Source organism: Garra rufa, chromosome 19 (genome assembly GCF_049309525.1).
Source record: "Garra rufa chromosome 19, GarRuf1.0, whole genome shotgun sequence".
In the NCBI taxonomy this organism is placed as follows: Eukaryota; Metazoa; Chordata; class Actinopteri; order Cypriniformes; family Cyprinidae; genus Garra; species Garra rufa.
The window spans coordinates 43,417,101-43,435,887 of record NC_133379.1 but is presented as its reverse complement, the minus strand read 5'-3'; the positions used below and the strand labels follow the sequence as shown (position 1 = coordinate 43,435,887).

General features: G+C 39.0%; 1 protein-coding gene across 1 annotated transcript in view; it reads right to left on the bottom strand.

Annotated features, from left to right (window-relative positions):
- The window catches only part of LOC141292137 (uncharacterized), a 61,497-nt gene extending 43,245 nt beyond the window's left edge, over positions 1-18,252 (bottom strand). The window contains exons 1-2 of the mRNA XM_073824087.1: positions 18,186-18,252; positions 16,450-17,203 (exon numbers count right to left, since the gene is read on the bottom strand). Of these exons, the coding sequence (XP_073680188.1) occupies positions 16,450-17,203; positions 18,186-18,252 (821 nt within the window). The remainder of the gene's footprint in view (positions 1-16,449; positions 17,204-18,185) is intronic.
- Between the last annotated feature and the right edge of the window lie 535 nt (positions 18,253-18,787).

Sequence of the window (18,787 nt, the reverse complement as noted above, 5' to 3'; positions counted from 1 at the left end):
GAATTAATATGAAGCATCTGTAAGAGTCACGTCCGTAACGGTCACGTCCGTAACGCATTATTATGGCTGATAAGAGCAAAGAATTGAGATGGGCTGTTGATCATAATAAGCATGGCCATAAGTTGGCTTTGTACAGAAAGTTTCAAGTTAATTACATTAGTAATTACTAAATTAAATAAACTTAATCTTTAAAACGTTACGGACGTGACACAACGCTGAAGCGTCCTGACGTCATAAATCTAGCCCTTATAAATCCAAAAATCATAGCTGTTTCGACAAAGTGAGTTTATTTACTTTTCATACAGGCCTCCATCTTTCTACAAAATACTTACTGTTGACACAATTAAAAAATATTCAGTCTTTAATCTCTCATTTGAAACCATGAAATACAGTCGAATGAAAATGTAATTTTTCAATAGGTGCACCCATCATACGTGGTGGAAAAACATAGCAATTTCCTTCAAATTTCTATTAAAGCACGTTGATGCAGCTAAATACAGACCTAAATGCACAACTTAAACAGGGTTTTGTTCTTTTTGTATAAACTTAATTTTTCCATGGTAAGGTTGACATTTGCGTGGAATTGCTCTGCTGTCATCTTTGCTTTCAGGTCCTGCTCCACCACAAAATATCTGCAACAAAGGCACAGAAATCAAGAATCAGAAAAGTGGTGTAATAGCTCTGCTTAATTTATTTTTTTATTTTTTATTAAATATTATTAATAAACTGCAACTTAAGGTTTAAAATATGTTTTATTGATGTCTGTAGTGTACTCACTCAAAGCCTTTGATGGCAGCACTGCTTTATCAGTCATTCTTCACCTGACAAGCATACTTGCCTCATCTGTCCCTGTAACATCCAGCCAAGATTCAGTTCCCTCTGATTTGTGTGCTCAATACTACATTTATGAGGTAGCTGTTGTGTTCATTGGTTTATCATCAAATTCAAATGCTCCTGAATTTATCAACAGTACTATTAGACAAATGAAACAGATAACTCATGTTTAGTTACTATATGTACATGTGTTTATTTACATAACATTAATCTAAAGCAGTGTTGACAACAGTGAACTCTAAATTAACTCACATAATGTCCATCACTCATTTAGATGTCTGTTTTGTGTTGTGATGTGCTCATTTAATTCTCTCAGAACATATTCCTTTGTTATACATTTGTTATACATACCTTTGTTATCCTTCATATTCCGTTGTTAAACATTTAGTAATCATATTTAAGATGTCTATGGTAGCTATACGTAATAAAACGTGTTTTACAGCGAGATCAGAAATATATATATATATATATATGCATTACTGTCTAACGTCTTGGCACCTTATGCAAATCAACAGTTTACGATACAGTAGCTCAACAAATATGATTTTAAGACGGCGAACCGTGTTTCGGTTTGCACCCTGGTCGCGTTTTGGCCTCCTGGGATTGAAAAGTGTGCATTAGATGAACACTTCAGAATCTGGGCTGAAGCAGTAGGGATTTCTCGCCTACTCTTTTATGAATACTGAGGTTTCGAAGGTACTTCTTTCTTCACGCACTCTTTTTCCCTACTATATAGTAGGTAAGTAGGCATATTCGAACGCACTTTAAGTATACGTTCGTCCGAATCTTGTGAGAATTAGTGCACTCGCCAACTAATTCTCGCCTACTCTTTTATGAATACTGAACATTCAAACATACTTTTTTGCTCGCCTACTGCTTTTTACCCACTATATAGTATGGAAGTATGCGGTTTCGAATGCAGCGCCTCTCTTTTAAGCTTACCAGCACCTTTCCTGCCTCTGGATGTTTTGACCATCTGAGTCACCCTCCCGACAGCCTTGCTTTTGATTTGACGCCATGGCTTAGTTGGTTAAAGTGCCTGTCTCATAAACAGGAGATCCAGCGCTCGAATCCCAGCGATGCCTTTGGTTGCGCGCCACAATACAGCCGACGTCATGCTTTACCAAAAAAACGGGCAGCGAATAGGGACACAGAGGAGCTTGAGTTGAGATTTTTGCCATTTTCTTAAGCCCATCATGCGCAGTGTTACAATCTGACAGCAGAAACCATTTGGAGGCCTCCTGTTCTCAGCGTAAATTGTTTAAAAAAAAAAGTCAATCATATTTAAAAGGTAGCAAAACATGCCCAAGAACCAATTCAGTGAGGTATGGCAATCACTGTCTTGCATCAAGTGGAGGAAGCAGGACGTCCGAAGTGTTGATTCATGCATCGTCTAAGCCGCCATCCCCACGATTAACATGCGGGTTGGTGCCGTGGCTTAGTTGGTTAAAGCGCCTGTCTAGTATACCGGAGATCCTGGTTTCGAATCCCAGCGGTGCCTTGCAAATGGAAGCTGGGATCTTTTTTCCCTCCCTTGGACCTGAGGCCCTTACAGTGCCTCTGCCTTTCAAACAACACTGGGTACTGCAATTGTTCAGAGAGCCGAGGGCCTGTCCTTCCTGCAGAGAGAGAACGCGCTCTCTTACTGTTGGACGGCCACAGACCTGGAAGGTCAGCCTGGGTTCGAATCCCAGCAATGCCTCTGGTTGCGTACCACAATACAGCCAACGTCGTGCTTTACCAAAAAACAGACGGCGAATGGAGACACATAGAAGCTCGAGGACAGCGGGCAGCTTCCCTTGCAACACTACCCTCTCACGTGCTTTTGAAGGATAGCATCGTAGACTAACGGGTCCCACCAAGGAGGCGCCGTGGCTGGTCAAAGCGCCTGTCTTGTAAACAGGAGATCCTGGGTTCAAATCCCAGCGGTGCCTTGGGCGGTTTTCCAGTCCAGCAAGCGCGCCCGGTCAGCCGACGCCTGGCCTCTTCTCTGGAAGCCTGGATTGTCTGAGTCGCCCTCCCGGAGGGCTAATGTGCTGCCCGGCTAGTCTAGTAAACAGGAGATCCTGCGTTCGAATCCCAGCGATGCCTTTGGTTGCAGGCCACAATACAGCCAAGCTCGTGTTTACCAAAAAACAGATAGCAAAAAGGGACACAGAGGAGCTCGAGGACAGCGGGCGGTTTCTCTTGCAACACTACCAGCTTATTCAGCTTAACCATTGCATAAACTCAAATAGATACCTGGATAATTTCCAATCTGGTTTCAGGCAACATCATAGCACAGAGACAGCGCTTATAGTTAATAAATGATATTCGCCTGAATTCTGATTCTGGCAAACTATCAGTGCTGATATTGCTAGATCTCAGTGCTCCATTCGACACTGTCGATCATAACATTCTTCTAGATAGACTTGAAAACTGGGTCGGGCTTTCTGAGATGGTCCTCAAATAGTTCAGGTCATACTTAGAAGGGAGAGGCTATTATGAGAGTAAAGGAGAACATAAGTCTAAGTGGACGTCCATGACATGCAGAGTCCCACAAGGCTCAATTCTTGTGCAGCTGTTGTTCAGCCTGTATATGCTCCCACTAAGTCAAATAATGAGAAAGTACCGAATTGCATATCACAGCTATGCAAATGACACCCAGCCCCATTGAATCTCTCTGCCAATGCATTGATGAAATTAACAGTTGGATGTGCCAAAGCTTTCTTCAATTAAACAAGGAGAAAACAGAACTCATTGCATTTGGAAACAAAGATGAAGTTCATAAGGTAAATGCGTACCTTGACGCTAGGGGTCAAAAAACAAAAAATCAAGTCAAGAATCTTGGTGTGATTCTGGTGTCAGACCTCAGTTTCAGTAGCCATGTCAAAGTAGTAACTAAATCAGCATACTATCATCTCAATAACATTGCAAGAATTTGATGTTTTGTTTCCCGTCAAGACTTGGAGAAACTTGTTCATGCCTTCATCACCACCCAGCCAGGGCTTCATGGGCGGCAAATGTGGCAGTCTTATGTGGGTCCTAACTGGGCAATTCATGCCAAACCCATTTAGGCCCCACCTGCCCAAAGGGGTTCAAAGTGGGTTTGTACCCCGGGATCCACATGGGGGTCAGCCGTGGATGCCCAGATGGGATTTAAGTGGGATCTGTAAGGGTCTTATGTGGGTCTTAACAGGGCAATACCGTGCCCTTGCAGCACCCCCTCCCCCAAATCATTACAATTAAAAAACCTTCAATAAAGTGTCAAAGCATGCTTAATGCTTAATGTCTGTGCAAATGCCCTATAAAATTTACATTTTACATTTCAGCTATTTTTTAAGAAATACGGCACAATTACATTAAAAAACCATGGGACAGTTTCATCAAAACTTTGAATTAAATATATGTTGACCTTTAAACTATTAGAAATAATTTCCTGATAATTCACTCAGCCCCATGTAATCCAAGATGTTCATATCTTTCTTTCTTTAAGTCGAAAAGAAAGAAAAGTTTTTGAAGAGTAGATTTCAGGATTTTTCTCCATATAGGGATTAAGGTCAAGGATAAAGGTTTCAAAAAATTTCAATACAGCTTTCAAAGGGCTTTACAAGTTCCCAGTGACCCTTATTCCTTGGATGGGATGATGTAGAGCCCTTTGAAGCTGCATTGACAATTAATTTTGGAACTTCAACCTTTTGGCTCCCTTCGAAATATGTAGAAAAATCCTGGAAGGTTTTCCTCAAAAATCTTTTTGACAGAAAAAGAGACAGACACCAACATCTTGAATGACAGAGGGGTGAGTGTATTATCAACAGGAAATATTTGTGTCAGAATTGATCTAAAAACTGAATAAATACAAAACCAACACATATACAAAATTATCAAGACTAACAATTTTATTAGTTTCAGATGTAAATTTAGATTATTGAATTTTCATTACCAGTTATTCAGAGCTCCGAGGTTAAATTTAACTGAAAATGCATTTCTATCTCATCCACATCATTTTATTTTAATCCACAATATTCTACTGACTCCCATGGGCTCCAAACACAGTGGTGTCCAAAATTATTAGAACACTAGTATTTTTACCAGCTAAAAATGATTTTAATTCAGTCATGTTTATCTTTTGCTGTAGTGTTTCAATGAGTAATTTATTTTATATTTCTAAACATTAATTTTGCCATTAAATGTAATAATCCAGTAAGACTTTTGTTTGACAACAGCCAGTGCTCCAAACAGAGATCTGATCTTATCATCATCCATTCTGCACAGAATGACAGAACAAACTGAGACAGATTAAATCTAGAAGAACTGTGGCAACGTCTCCAAGATGCTTTAAGAGGCCCACCTGCAAACCTGAAAAAATATCCGCAAGTGCCCCTAGTGCAAAAGCTGCTTTAAACACAGGATGATGGTCACACCAAATGTTGATTTAATTTAGTTAAAAGAAGTTAATTGATAAAGAAAACATTTATGATCTTTTTATCAACATTCTCATTTTACAGAATTTGTACACAAGTGAAAAATACTATGAACTTTCCTTTAAAAATAAAATTAATGTTAGTGTGTCTTAACGTTAGGAATGAATACTTACTTCCTCTGAAGATCATGTAGTAGAAGATTTTCATTCCCAAATCTTCTGGATCATAAGGAGGAAACACACACACAAGCATTCAATTAAATTAAAATGAATTTGTTTGATAAGACATTATCTACTTACGGACAGACATGGGCTTGCAAAAATGTACTCACCAGCTCCATACCAAATCTGCACAGCTGATACAAAATCCTGGTTTACATCTAGTATTCTTCTCCATGGAGTCCAATGATCATGCTTTCACTCAGGTCCTCTTTCTGTCAGATGAGTTCACATAACAGTGTTCTTAGGTTACTCATTTTGAAGTTCTGTCACATTTTGTGAGTTTGACCTTAAAACTAGCATGGGTGCACGATATGACCATATTATTTCACAATAGTAATATATCACAGTATAGTTATTTATAATATTGTATTTCATTCAACATACGATCAAAGTAGCAAATTGACGATACAAACAATAGGACTAATACAAAGGCAAGTTAAGTACATTTAATGATTTTCTCTTTAGTATTTTGTTGCTTGATTATAATTAAGACCGAATGCTTGTAACGATAGGCTTAATTATACTGATGTAACTTTAAAATCCAGTAACTGACACCTAACCTGGTTTGTTAATCTGGACTCAAAACATTAGCGACTGTATTTAGGTCAATTACATCTTAAGTAAACTGTCTGTATTTGACTATTCAAGTGAGGTGCAGATTTCTTTCACTACATATATTCGGCAAGACATAAATATAACATTACCGCCTAGCCGCAGCTAACAGTATTTGCTTATACGAACAAAACACAGTAACACACACTGGTAGGATACTAAGATATGTAACGTAGACTAACTATGTACACTTTTCGTCTTTTATCGCACACCAATGACCACTCCTCCGTTGTTGAAAGCCTGACAAGCATGTTTGTGTGATCATTCTCTGGGAGAATACCTATTGCACAGTACACACATTGGTTGATGTCTTTTGGACCAATAGTTTTTGAGAAAAGTGGGGAAAAGCACCTCCTCCACACGTAGGGCTGGGTATCGAGTTCGATACTTTTTAAGCAATGACCGAATTGTCTCGATACTATCGAGTTTCGAAAAAATCATTTTCGTTCGGTACCAAATTTCGATACCCAAGGATATAATCTTGTCAACGTCAGTGAGCTAGAAAACGTGCGGTATCTTTAACGTGCCCGGATCAAATGCTGGTGATTAGCTGCGGCGAGGCTGCCTTGAAAATCAATAGTTTACGGGGGTCACGCCCACTCGCCCAGAGCTTGTCAAATGTGAGGCTGTAATGTACACTATACTTTAAAGCATAGCATAAATTTAACGCAAACGATGTATAAGCGATCAAAAGTATTTCTACATTATGCCAGTATTGAGGGCAACAGCGTGCGATGCAATATTTGTAAAAAGGTTATCGCGTCCAAGACTGGCAAAACGTCAAATATGAAAAAACACCAGACAACATTCTGTCGGATACAATTATGGCGCCTCAGTCTCAATATAGTCTCAGTATAGGTACAACGCGACATACATTCACATCAAACGATAACTCAGCGGCATAGTTGCACTCAGGGGCATCATTTTCACTGGGGACACGCTTTTCAAAATCCCGTTTGTGTCCTCCCACTTTCAAAAGGTTTTGTTAAAGTAATCTCTTGTATTGTAGAATGCACGCTCATCACCGCCGAGTTTCGCGGGATCGTTGAAACGAAACCAGAAGTAACACGCGCACACGCATTTAAAGCAATTTTAATACCCCACTCTAGTTTAATACACCACTAAGAAAGAACTGTGTAGTTTATTTTTTGTTATTTAGAATATATTTTGTCATTTATTTAGATTTTAATCTAAATGCAGTGGTTGCCTCTAATTTAAATGGCTGTACTTATAATAAACATCTTGTTCATGTACTCATATTATCATTCATTCTTGTCCCTTGCTTAAGGTGTAAAGTAAATATATTAAAAAGGCTTTCAGAATCAGCCCATTTACTTGTAAAACATCAGCAATCAAAATCGACCATGAAGAATCAATATCAGTGCTACATGCTCATTTTTCTGAAGAAGAACTGTTGAGTGATTTCAGGTGATCTTAAAAGGTTAGTTCACCAAAAGAGGAAAATTCTGTCATTAATAACTCACCCTAATGTTGTTCCAAACCCATAAGACCTTTGTTTATCTTCAGAACACAAATGAAGATCATTTGGATTTAATCAAAGAGCTTTCTGATCCTCCTATATTTACTGGATATGCATTTTCAATGCCCAGAAAGAAAACCAAAAACATAGTCAAAATAAGTCAATGTGAATACTTCTGTGTGCAAAGTAAACAAAATTAACTTTATTCAAAGATTTATCCATGGGAGGATCAGAAAGCTCTTGGATTAAATCCAAAATATCTTCATTTGTAGATAATTAATGACAGAATTCAAATTTTTGGGTGAACTAAACCTTTAAGCAGCAGTGAGCCTCACAAATACTTAAATCTGATTGAGTTAAAACTGTTTGAACTTTATTATAAAAACATTCACTGATATATTGTGTTAACTACACTTTGTTCATTTTGTGCTTTTGTTCCTTTGTTTATTGGTCTTAGAGATTAGCCTGATGTGAAAGTGTCACAAACATCCTGAAAAAGTAATCTTGTTAAAATACATTTCTTAAAATAAAAGTATAGAAAAAAAGTATCGTTCGGAACCGGTATCGGTATCGAACATTTTGGAACGATACCCAGCCCTATCCGCACGTGTACGGAAGATGATAAGCATTAACGATGTTCCGTACAGGCTTACGATGGTGTTCCGTACAGAGTGCACATCTTGATTTCAATGACAAAAATGGACATTTAACGGATCGTCAGTGTGCCATTTATTTGTTTTTACTGAAGAAAACAACATTTAAATTAATAAGGAAGGTGAGTACCCTTTTATTTGTTTAAAAGTCAAGTTATTTGCTACTTAAATAAGCTAGAGGACCACGCGAGCTAGGCCTGATCGTGACGCAATATTATGGCATATGGGTTAAGAACCATGTGAAACGTTAGTAAATAGCATTAAGTTAACACACCATGTGTTTCTTAAGATAAACAAGGACAAACAATTTGAACTGATTTAAAATATTTAACGATTAACCAATTTGAAAACTTTAACACACATAAATGAACAGGATACAGGTAGGTGTGTGTGTGTGTGTGTGTGTGTGTGTGTGTGTGTGTGTGTGTGTGTGTGTGTGTGTGTGTGTGTGTGTGTGTGTGTTAGGTCATTCGTGGGTGTATGTGGAGAGACATACAGTATGCCTAGAGAGGGTGTGAACTGATGACTTTTTATCAGTTCTAGTTTTTATTGTTAGTTCACATTAAGTCTCACTTCTTGTCAAAACAAGTAACAATTCTCCTGTGGCCAGAAGCATCTTATCTCTGTAGCACTCGATGGGGGTGGTCAATTTCAATGTTCTGGTGGACATGCATGAGAGCTAGACTAGATAGCCTCTCATCACCCATGGTAGAGCGAAGCCATGTTTTGAGTCAACGTCATGCAGAAAAAGACCTTTCACAGAGCTAAGTACTACAGGTAAGTAATCACAGTGTCTGGTAACGTAGACTAACCATGTTCCACACAAACAATGTTCCGTACAGTTTACCTTTTACTGCCAATCGCTGAATAAATACTTCCGGGACATACATAAACTATATATCTGTGTCATCTTCATTTCTCCCTCTTTCACCCCCGATCATGACAGAGACACTCCCACCATTTGTTCCAGAGAGATTTCAGTAAGTTTGTTAGGTCCGCCCACTGCACTTGAAAATGGATGCCGGTCTAGCTAAACGTGAAACTGGCACTTGGGAGGGAAGACAACTAGAGCAGCAAAAATGTGCATTTCCATTAAATTTATGGATCTCACAGTATTACAGTCTTTATAAAATGAATATTTAGTTATCACAAATTGTTAAATAAATTACCTTTTGTTGGATAAATGCTTTGAAATGGGAATATTTAAACGTCAAATGTGGGCGATGACCACTTGGCGCCACTCTCCGTCTGAGACAGTCAGCAGACGCGGTTTGAGCATCATCCTGCGCGCAGTTTTGATTTTTAAGGTCATAAAGGGTCAATTAAGTTAGCATTCATGTTAATTTAAAAATAAAAAAGTTGGCATTAATTTAATGTTACATGAATTTAATGTTTTAACATTTTAAATTGTCATTCTTTAACAAATTAAACATGAAATAAAACTGGATTGTAACGAAACATTATTTTATTGCCAACTTTTCAGTTATTTAATTTATCACAAAGTCAAACACAATGATAGGTTATTTAGAAAAGTTATTTAATAAGAGTTCATATAAGACATTCAATTTCATAATTCATAATATAACAATTTGAAAAACAATTTCACACAATTGACACAAATAATGTTCATTTAAAGGAAAGTCAGCAAAGGCAAAAGAAAGATGTCAGGAAAGAAAAAAACAATATTCAAAGGAGAAATCAAATGAGGCAGTTGAGGAAGCGAAGGCAGGGGCAAGTTTAAGGGCAACTGCAAAAAAATACAGCATTCCCCACACTACTCTCCAGGACTATAAAAAAATAAATATGTCCACAACCCTCATCCTAACTCAGCCCTGACACCTGCAGAGGAAGAGGCTCTAGTTTCTTTTATTTTCTGGATGGCGGACCATGGCTTTCCGGTGACAAGATCCCTTGTCAAAGTGTTGGCTGTGGGGATTATAAAAGAGAGTGGCAGAACAGAGAGCACCTCTGTCAATTTGGAGAAGGGCCCAAGCGATGTGTGGTGGTCCAGGTTCAAGGCCCGCCATCCAGAATTAACCTCACGGACAGCAGATTCCCTTGACAGAGCCAGGGTCCATGGGGCGACACCAGAGGCCATTGAAGCCTTCTTCAGGCTGTTTGAGGACCTTTACGTAATGCACGGTTTAGATGAAAAGCCACATCTCATCTACAACTGTGATGAGACTGGCTTTGGAGACAAGCCTCGGTCCAGGGAAAAGGTCCTGTGCCAGACTGGAAGGAAGCATGTCTACCAGCAGCAGCAGACCACCAGGGAGCACATCACAGTCCACTGCTGTGTGAATGCAGCTGGGGACAGCATTCCGCCTTTCATCATTTACCCCAACTGCCTTCCGAGTAATGCCTACAGGCTGGATGGGCCCCCCAACGCCCTCTACGGTGTCCAGGATAATGGTTACATGGACTCGGAGCTCTTCTTAAAATGGCTCAGCCATTTCATTAAATATGCTCCTGAGGAGAGACCACTAATTTTAATCATTGACCAACACGAGACACACGTTTCAAAAGATGTAATCATGTTCTGCAGGGAAAACCGAATTGAAATTCTCTGCCTACCTGCCCACACAACCCATATTCTGCAGCCCCTCGACATTGCAGTCTTCAACCCACTGAAGACTGCTTTCTCCACTATGGCTTCCAGGATGGGTCTGGTGCGAGGGGACATTGTTGTGGGGAAGAAGCAGTTTTCATCTCTCCTCAAACATGTCTACCCCACTGCAGTCACAGCCCAAAACATTAAGGCTGGGTTCCGCAAGGCTGGCATCTTTCCTCTGTCCAGGGCTGCTGTGGACACAACACAGGTATTTTGACATTAATAATATGATAATTCATCCTCTAAGTTACTTACATTTCTTTCCAAGTGTGTTAATGAGTTTTACATAAGTTTTATTTTATTAGGTGGTAAGAGTGCTTCCATCTGCAGATGGAAATAATGCCACACCATCCAGCATCCCACCACTCCGTCAGACACACCATCCATCGCTTCTGCCACACCAACCAGCTCTGCCACCACAACATCCATTCCTCATTCACCCACACCATCCAGTGCTCACGCCACGCACTCAACCTGATGACAGATTAAGCACAACTCAAACACCTTGTCCCACCTGTAACCGGGTGGCTCCCAAAAATTACCTGGTGGCAGCAGGCGTAATACCCGAGAGTCTGCCTAATGTCCTCATGAGTCCAGCCCTGGAAAGGAAGGAGAAAGTGAGGCGTCGCATTCCTTTGCCAGCCCGTGTCATCACCAGCGACGAGTATTTCAACCTGCTGGTAGAAAAAAAAACTGAGGGAAAAGAGAAGGAAGAAAACAAAAGAAAGCGCAAGGAAGAGATGGCAAAAAAGGAGGAGGAAAAGAGGCAAGCCCAGGAGGCCAAACGTCAAAAGAGGCAGGCACCTCCTACTCAGACGGAAGATGGGGAACACTGTGCTGTCTGCCGTAGAGTGGTCCCACCTGGCTCAGAAGATGAGGCCATTGATGAATGGCTCCAGTGTGATTTGTGCCAATTGTGGTTCCACTTGGTGTGTGCAGAAGTGGAGGAAGTGCCAGACACCAACTGGCTGTGCCATAAATGTTGTCTGTCAACATAAAACACAAACCTACACACACACACACACACACACACACACACACACACACACACACACACGTACATAGTGCACACTGAAAATGAATGTTATTTGCAGTTATACTATTGTCAGTGTGGTGTTAAATGTCACGCACACACCTGTATCCTGTTCATTTATGCCATAATATTGTGACACGATCAGGCCTAGCTCGCGTGGTCCTCAAGCTTATTTAAGTAGCAAATAACTTGACTTTTAAACAAATAAAAGGGTACTGACCTCACTTATTAATTTAAATGTTGTTTTCTTCAGTAAAAACAAATAAATGGCACACTGTTGATCTGTTGAATGTCCATTTTTTCAAGATACGCCCTCTGTCGGAACACCATTGTAAGCCTGTACGGAACATGGTTAATGCTTATCATCTTCCGTACACGTGCGGAGGAGGTGCTTTTCCCCACTTTTCTCAAAAACGATTGGTCCAAAAGACATCAGTCAACGTGTTACTGTGTAATAGTATTCTCCCAGAGAATGTTCACACAAACATGCTTGTCAGGCTTTCAACAACAGAGGAGTCGTCATTGGCGTGCGATAAAAGACGAAAAGTGTACATAGTTAGTCTACGTTACATATCTTAGTATCCTACCAGTGTGTGTTACTGTGTTTTGTTTCGTATAAGCTAATACTGTTAGCTGCGGCTAGGCGGTAACGTTATATTTATGTCTTGCCGAATATATGTAGTGAAAGAAATCTGCACCTCACTTGAATCGTCAAATACAGAAAGTTTACTTAAGATGTAATTGTCCTAAATACAGTCGCTATAATGTTTTGAGTCCAGGGCCCGTATTTACAAAAAAAACATCTTAAGGCTAAAAGTAGCTCCTAACTTGATGATTTAGGCGAAAATCTTAAAAATAATGGGCGTGTCAGTCCTAAATTTAGGACTCCTTAATTTTTGCTCTGAGAGTATTTCACAAAGCATTTTAGCGCTAAAACTAGCTCCTAAATCTGTGCAACGTAAAGACTGATTTATACGCGTCGCTTGGGTTTGTGAAATCACCCATTTCGTGTGGCGGTGTGCAATTTGTTCATGAAAACAATGATATAAGGGACAATTTGGAGTTGGGATAACCTCAAAAACTAAAAAAGATGTGTGGAAAAATATATGTGTGCAAATAAATGCAGCTTTCCCACTTTTGTCCAGAAGCAAAGATTATTGTGAAAAGTGCTGGTATTCTTTGCAAAGTCAGGCAAATTAAGGCAGAGATTTAAGTGATAAACAACAGCTACAGCTAAACGGACATTACTTTCAAGTTGCCGATAATGTTTTCATATAACCTTGTCATGCTATTGCAGATTGAAATCCTTTGCCTCATTAAAATATTTATTGCATTCACAAGGAGCTGCCATTCGAGTATTGTCAGAACCTTGATCTGTGGCGTAATTGGGTTGTTTCTATTTGTTGCAATTCTGCAATAGTCATAATACCTTAAGACCACATCTTCTGAAAAGCTCATTATCATCCAATGCTTCTAAAATGTTCCGAGGCAGACAGCCGGCAACAGCCATTATAGGATAGTTTTAGGACTTGATCTTAGTGATTTAGGAGTCCTCTCCACTGCTCCTAACATTTTGCAGATTTAGGAGCTAGTTTTAGTGCTAAAACGCTTTGTCAAATACTCTTAGAGCAAAAAGTAGGAGTCCTAAATTTAGAATTGTTTTAAACATTACTTTTAAGATTTTCTCTTAAATCGCTAAGTTATGAGATAGGCTACTTTTATCCTTAAGATCTTTTAGGAACAGGGGCCAGAATTTGGTGATGTACGTGCGCAGGCAGCACAGGCTTGCGGTGCAGAAGAACGCGTCAAGTATAAATCAGTCTAAATCAGGCTTAAATCACAAGATCAAATCCTAACCTTCCTAATATTGCTGTTGCAGGCGATCTGCCTCGGAACTTAAACTATTTAGAAACACTCTTCCTGTATATGCACGCATATTCCTACACAACTTTTTTTTTTTAGTCTTGGAGGTTATCCCAGCTCCAAATTTTCATACGATGGGCAAAAAGTAACAGCTATCATGAATAGAAAAAACAAAAACATTTACGTCAGCACCAATAGCCCAGCGGTTAGTGCGTCAATATATAGCGTAACTCTGCTCAAAGCGCCCCAAGTTCGATTCCAGTTTCGAAATGTTTTGCTGCTCCCGCCCCCTTCCCTTCACCCAATGATTTTGTGTCAGTTCTCTGCTATTTTGTGTCATTAAAAGCATAAAAAACTCTTTAAAAAAGTCTGTTTATGTATAGCGACAGACCCAAGAGGTTGTAGCGTTTAGCCTCCTTGTTAGTGCATCCGCCGTGCTGGAGACCCGGGATGAAACCTGCTTGGAGCGGGTGTGGTAGGACTTGGGTGTGAGGGGTTACATTTACATGCATATCAGTTAATTGATTGTTATAAAAGGCTGTCAATCATTTGAACACTTGTTTAGTAAATGACACTTGCCCTGTATTTTAAAATCTTTATTTGAATATGGCAACATTTACAACAATATTTCTATGAATAAATGTCTGACAGAGACCCCTCCCCTATCAGCCAATCACTGTATGCATGGTTAGTGAGCAGGCTGACATCATCCATGGTAACGAGGTCAACCCCGCCCTTACTCTTAGCTTAAGACTTCTCTCTACTGCTCAGTAAAAGTTTGTCTCAGCAGCTTTGTTAATAGGTTTTAAGAGAAAACTCTTAGCTAAAAACTTTTACTGCTATTTAGGAGAACTCTTAGTGGTAAGATAAAATGTTTTGTAATTACGGGCCCTGGGGTCCGTTCTTCGTACCTCGCTTACTACATCCAAGATCAAATGACACATCCAAGATCAAATCATCGCGCTAACTATGAGCTCGCTATTCCGGTTCTCCGAACGCACCTGTTGTTGATGATTAGTATAGCTGGATGAAGTTATTTGAGATCACTGGGTGGCTTAAAAGGGGCTACGTATCGATAGTAGAAAAATGGATCGGCAACACTTTGATTGGTCGGCGAACATGACGAAGTAGCGCGCTCAGTATTTTTCTGCAGCAGAGCAAGAACTCTTGATTGAGGGATTTCAGGAGTTTCAGAGTTTAATTAAAACGCAAGGGAACACTGCAAAGGCAGGAAAAGCAAGGAGAGAGGGCTGGCAAAAAGTAGTGAACAAATTAAATGCGTTAATGCTGCCCATGTTACATGTTTTTTCCTTGATATGTTATTTTATTTATATTTTTATTGTTTATACACTACCGTTCAAAAGTTTGGGGTCAGTAAGACTTGTAATAGTCTTTAAAGAAGTCTTCTGCTCATCAAGGCTGCATTTATTTGATTAAAAATACAGAAAAAAACAGTAATATTGCAAAATGTTTTTACAATATAAAGTAATGTTTTTTTAATATATATTTTAACATACTTTAAAATAGAATTTATTCCTGTGATGAAAAGCTGAATTTTTATCAGCTGTTACTCCAGTCTTAAGTGTCACATGATCCTTCAGAAATCATTCTAATATGCTGATTTATTATTAGAATGATCAATGTTGGATAATATTAACAGTTGTGCTGCCAAATATTTTTTGGAACCTGTGATTTGTTTTATATATATATATATATATATATATATATATATATATATATATATATAATGTCAATTATTTATTATTAACTTTTAATAAATTTTTAATTATTAACTTAATACATCCTTGGTGAATAAAATTATTAATTTACTTTACTTATAATACTTTTTTTTTCCCACGTGAGTCAGTCCGCCTCAGTCGTGCTTTTTAACCAATCAGATGTGACCTCGCCATTTCAACCAATCATAACCCGCCAGGAGCGCAGCCTGAATCCTGTTTACATGAAATAAACCTGCTCCAGAGCAGGTTTAAGCTTGCGCACCTGTTGCTATGACAGCAAGTCCCAGATGAGCTTCGAAGAACCGAGCGATCCAAGATCACGCAAAATCGTCAACAATCAAATCCAGCTAACTTAGTTAGCGACGTACGAAGAACGAGCCCCTGGTCTATATTTCTGGCATATCGTTCCCCTTCTGGAAGGCACATCATTGCACTAATGGAGCAACAGAAGGAGAAGAATGGACATCTGGGAGGAGGATGAAGAACAGAGTCCAAGGTGGAGATGACGGAGGGAGGAGCCTGTCTCTGTATGTCCTTGTGTTTCCTTCCCTTTCTCAGGGAACAAGGGTTGTAGTTGTAACCCGAAACGGTGATTTTAAAAATGCTAACAATGTCCTTTATTGTGCTTCAACCAAAAAACTGCACTTTCTGTGAGATCTCTTTTCAATTAATGATACACAAATGTGAAGTTCTTACATTGTAGACAGAGCAAACGCATTGTCCATAGTCCATTTTATTCCTTGCTCTTTTATGCATTACTGTGTCAACTAGCTATATTGTGTTGGACTGAGATTAAAGTGTACAATGGACAAAACATAATGAGAAACATAACTAGAATGTTCCATTTTATACATTTAGTTTGAAACTCACTCTACACTAAGGGGATCTGTTAGGCTCCTCTCTATTATGAATTTTCATGTGCCTGTCAAGGCTTCCTTTTTGACTGAAACAGTTTCCACACTGTTTGCATGTGTGAGGCCTCTCTCCAGTGTGAACTAACATGTGCCTGTTAAGGTTTCCTTTTTCATTGAAACTCTTTCCACACTGTTTGCATGAGTAAGGCTTCTCTCCAGTGTGGACTCTCATGTGAATGTTAAGGCTTCCTTTTTGATTAAAACTCTTTCCACACCATTGGCAGGTGAAAGGGCTCTCCGTAGTGTGAATTTTCTGGTGGACTTTAAGGTATCCACTTTGATTGAAACTCTTTCCACACTGTTTGCAGGTGTAAGGCTTCTCTCCAGTGTGAACTCTCATGTGTGTGTTAAGGTGTCCTTTTTGAATGAAACTCTTTCCACATTGTTTGCAGGTAAAAGGGTTCTCCGTAGTGTGAATTTTCTGGTGGACTTTAAGGTTTCCACTTTGAGCGAAACTCTTGCCGCACAGTTTGCATGTGTAAGGCTTCTCTCCTGTGTGAAGTCTTATGTGTCTGTTAAGGCTTCCTTTTAGAGTGAAACTCTTTCCACACCGTTTGCATGTGTAAGGCTTCTCTCTAGTGTGAATTATCATGTGTCTGTTAAGGCTTCCTTTTTGAGTGAAACTCTTTCCACACTGTTGGCAGGTAAAAGGGTTCTCTGTAGTGTGAATTTTCTGGTGGACTTCAAGGTTTGTAGTTTGAGCTCTTTGTTTAGAAGTCTTTTCAGACTGTAAAGAACAAAAAGATTTTTCTCCAGATACGAAATCATGAAGATTCTCAAACTGATCTTTCTCTTCAGTTTCATTCAGTACTTCTCTCTCCTCTTTCAGAGCTGTTAGGTCTAAGGTGGAAAAAAAGGAATAAAAGTTAACCCCAGTTTAATGGCACAAAACAATTAACATCAAAACATGTAGATATGTAATGCATGTATGCTAGATCCTATACCATGGTGTCCAAACCTGATCCTGGTCAGCCGGTACTAGGGATGCACCGAAATGAAAATTCTTGGCCGAAACCGAAAACCGAAAGAATTATGCCAATTATTAGCACCATTGCATTTATGGCTATGACTGTGTACCAATTTGACTAAAATCAAGGCATTGCAATTAAATTAATATTAAAGTTTCGAAGAATAAATCAGTTATATTAATTTAAACAATTATTATCAATCAAGTATTATATAATAATAACAACATATACATATATTTTACTGCCTTTGTTAAAATTGTTTACATTTTTATAACACATTATCCATCAGTTCACATTTACAAGTCTATGTTTTTCTCTTCCAGCAGGAGGCGCTGTCAGACTGGTAAACAAAGCAGCGCAGCAAATGCCTTTGAAACGTGCAGCGCTCATATTTATTCAATAGATAGCCTTTTGAAGTTTCATTAAAATTAAGAGCTTTATTTAAGTCTTTCAAAAAACAACACTTACACAATAGTAGGGGACTAAATTAATATCAGCATATGAAGTATAATCGTCTGATGCTCAAAGCACTGTCAGCTTTCACTTTAATATATTGCGCAGTTTTCACATTGCTTGTGTGATATCCATTGGCTCACCTCCACGGTTTAAAATAATTATTTATAAAAATACAGTATATAGAAAAGGGATATATATTTAAAAATGTTGTGACGTAACACCAAAGTAAAGCCATTGTTTTTCACTCACTGAAAGCCACATCTGTCAGCGCAATGCGCCGGTCTCTGCTCTCATCACTGGCTGCACGCACGACTGCAGACACACCCCCTCTTGAAATTTCGGCATTACAAGTTTTGCAAATCGCTATCCATTGGTCTTTCTCAGATATACTGAAATACGCCCACACTGCAGAAGTGTTGCGTCAGACAAGCACGCGCAGGCCGCGGTTTCTGTTTGCGTCAACATACTGTTTCGGCCGTGTTGTTTCGTGATAAAAGTCTTTCGGTCTTTTCGGTGGCCGAATATTCGGTGCATCCCTAGCCAGTACCCTACAGAGTTTAGGCTGACCGTTATACAATTGATAAATAAATTATTATATATATTAGGGGTGGGCATAGATTAATTTTTTTAATCTAGATTAAATCTTGGAATTAATCTAGATTAATCTAGATTAAAATGGCTAATTTGAATTCTGCTGAAGGCATTCAGAATATGTGTGCTACCCAAATAATGACTTAAAGTCTTTGAGAATGGATCATAAAGTTCATAAAGCTGTTCTATGATAATTTGTTGATGAAAATAAATTATGTTCAATTAGATGTACTTGTGTTTACTAACTAACTAACACTGAAATTATTTTTTCTCCCTATTAGATTGTGTTTTTTTAACGTCAACACCTACCCAGCCCATTACATGTTACACCGTACTTTTATTTTGACAGGTTGCCGTGAAGCTTTTGTGTCATACAGTATGATATGATGCTAGTTTTCTCGGTAACACT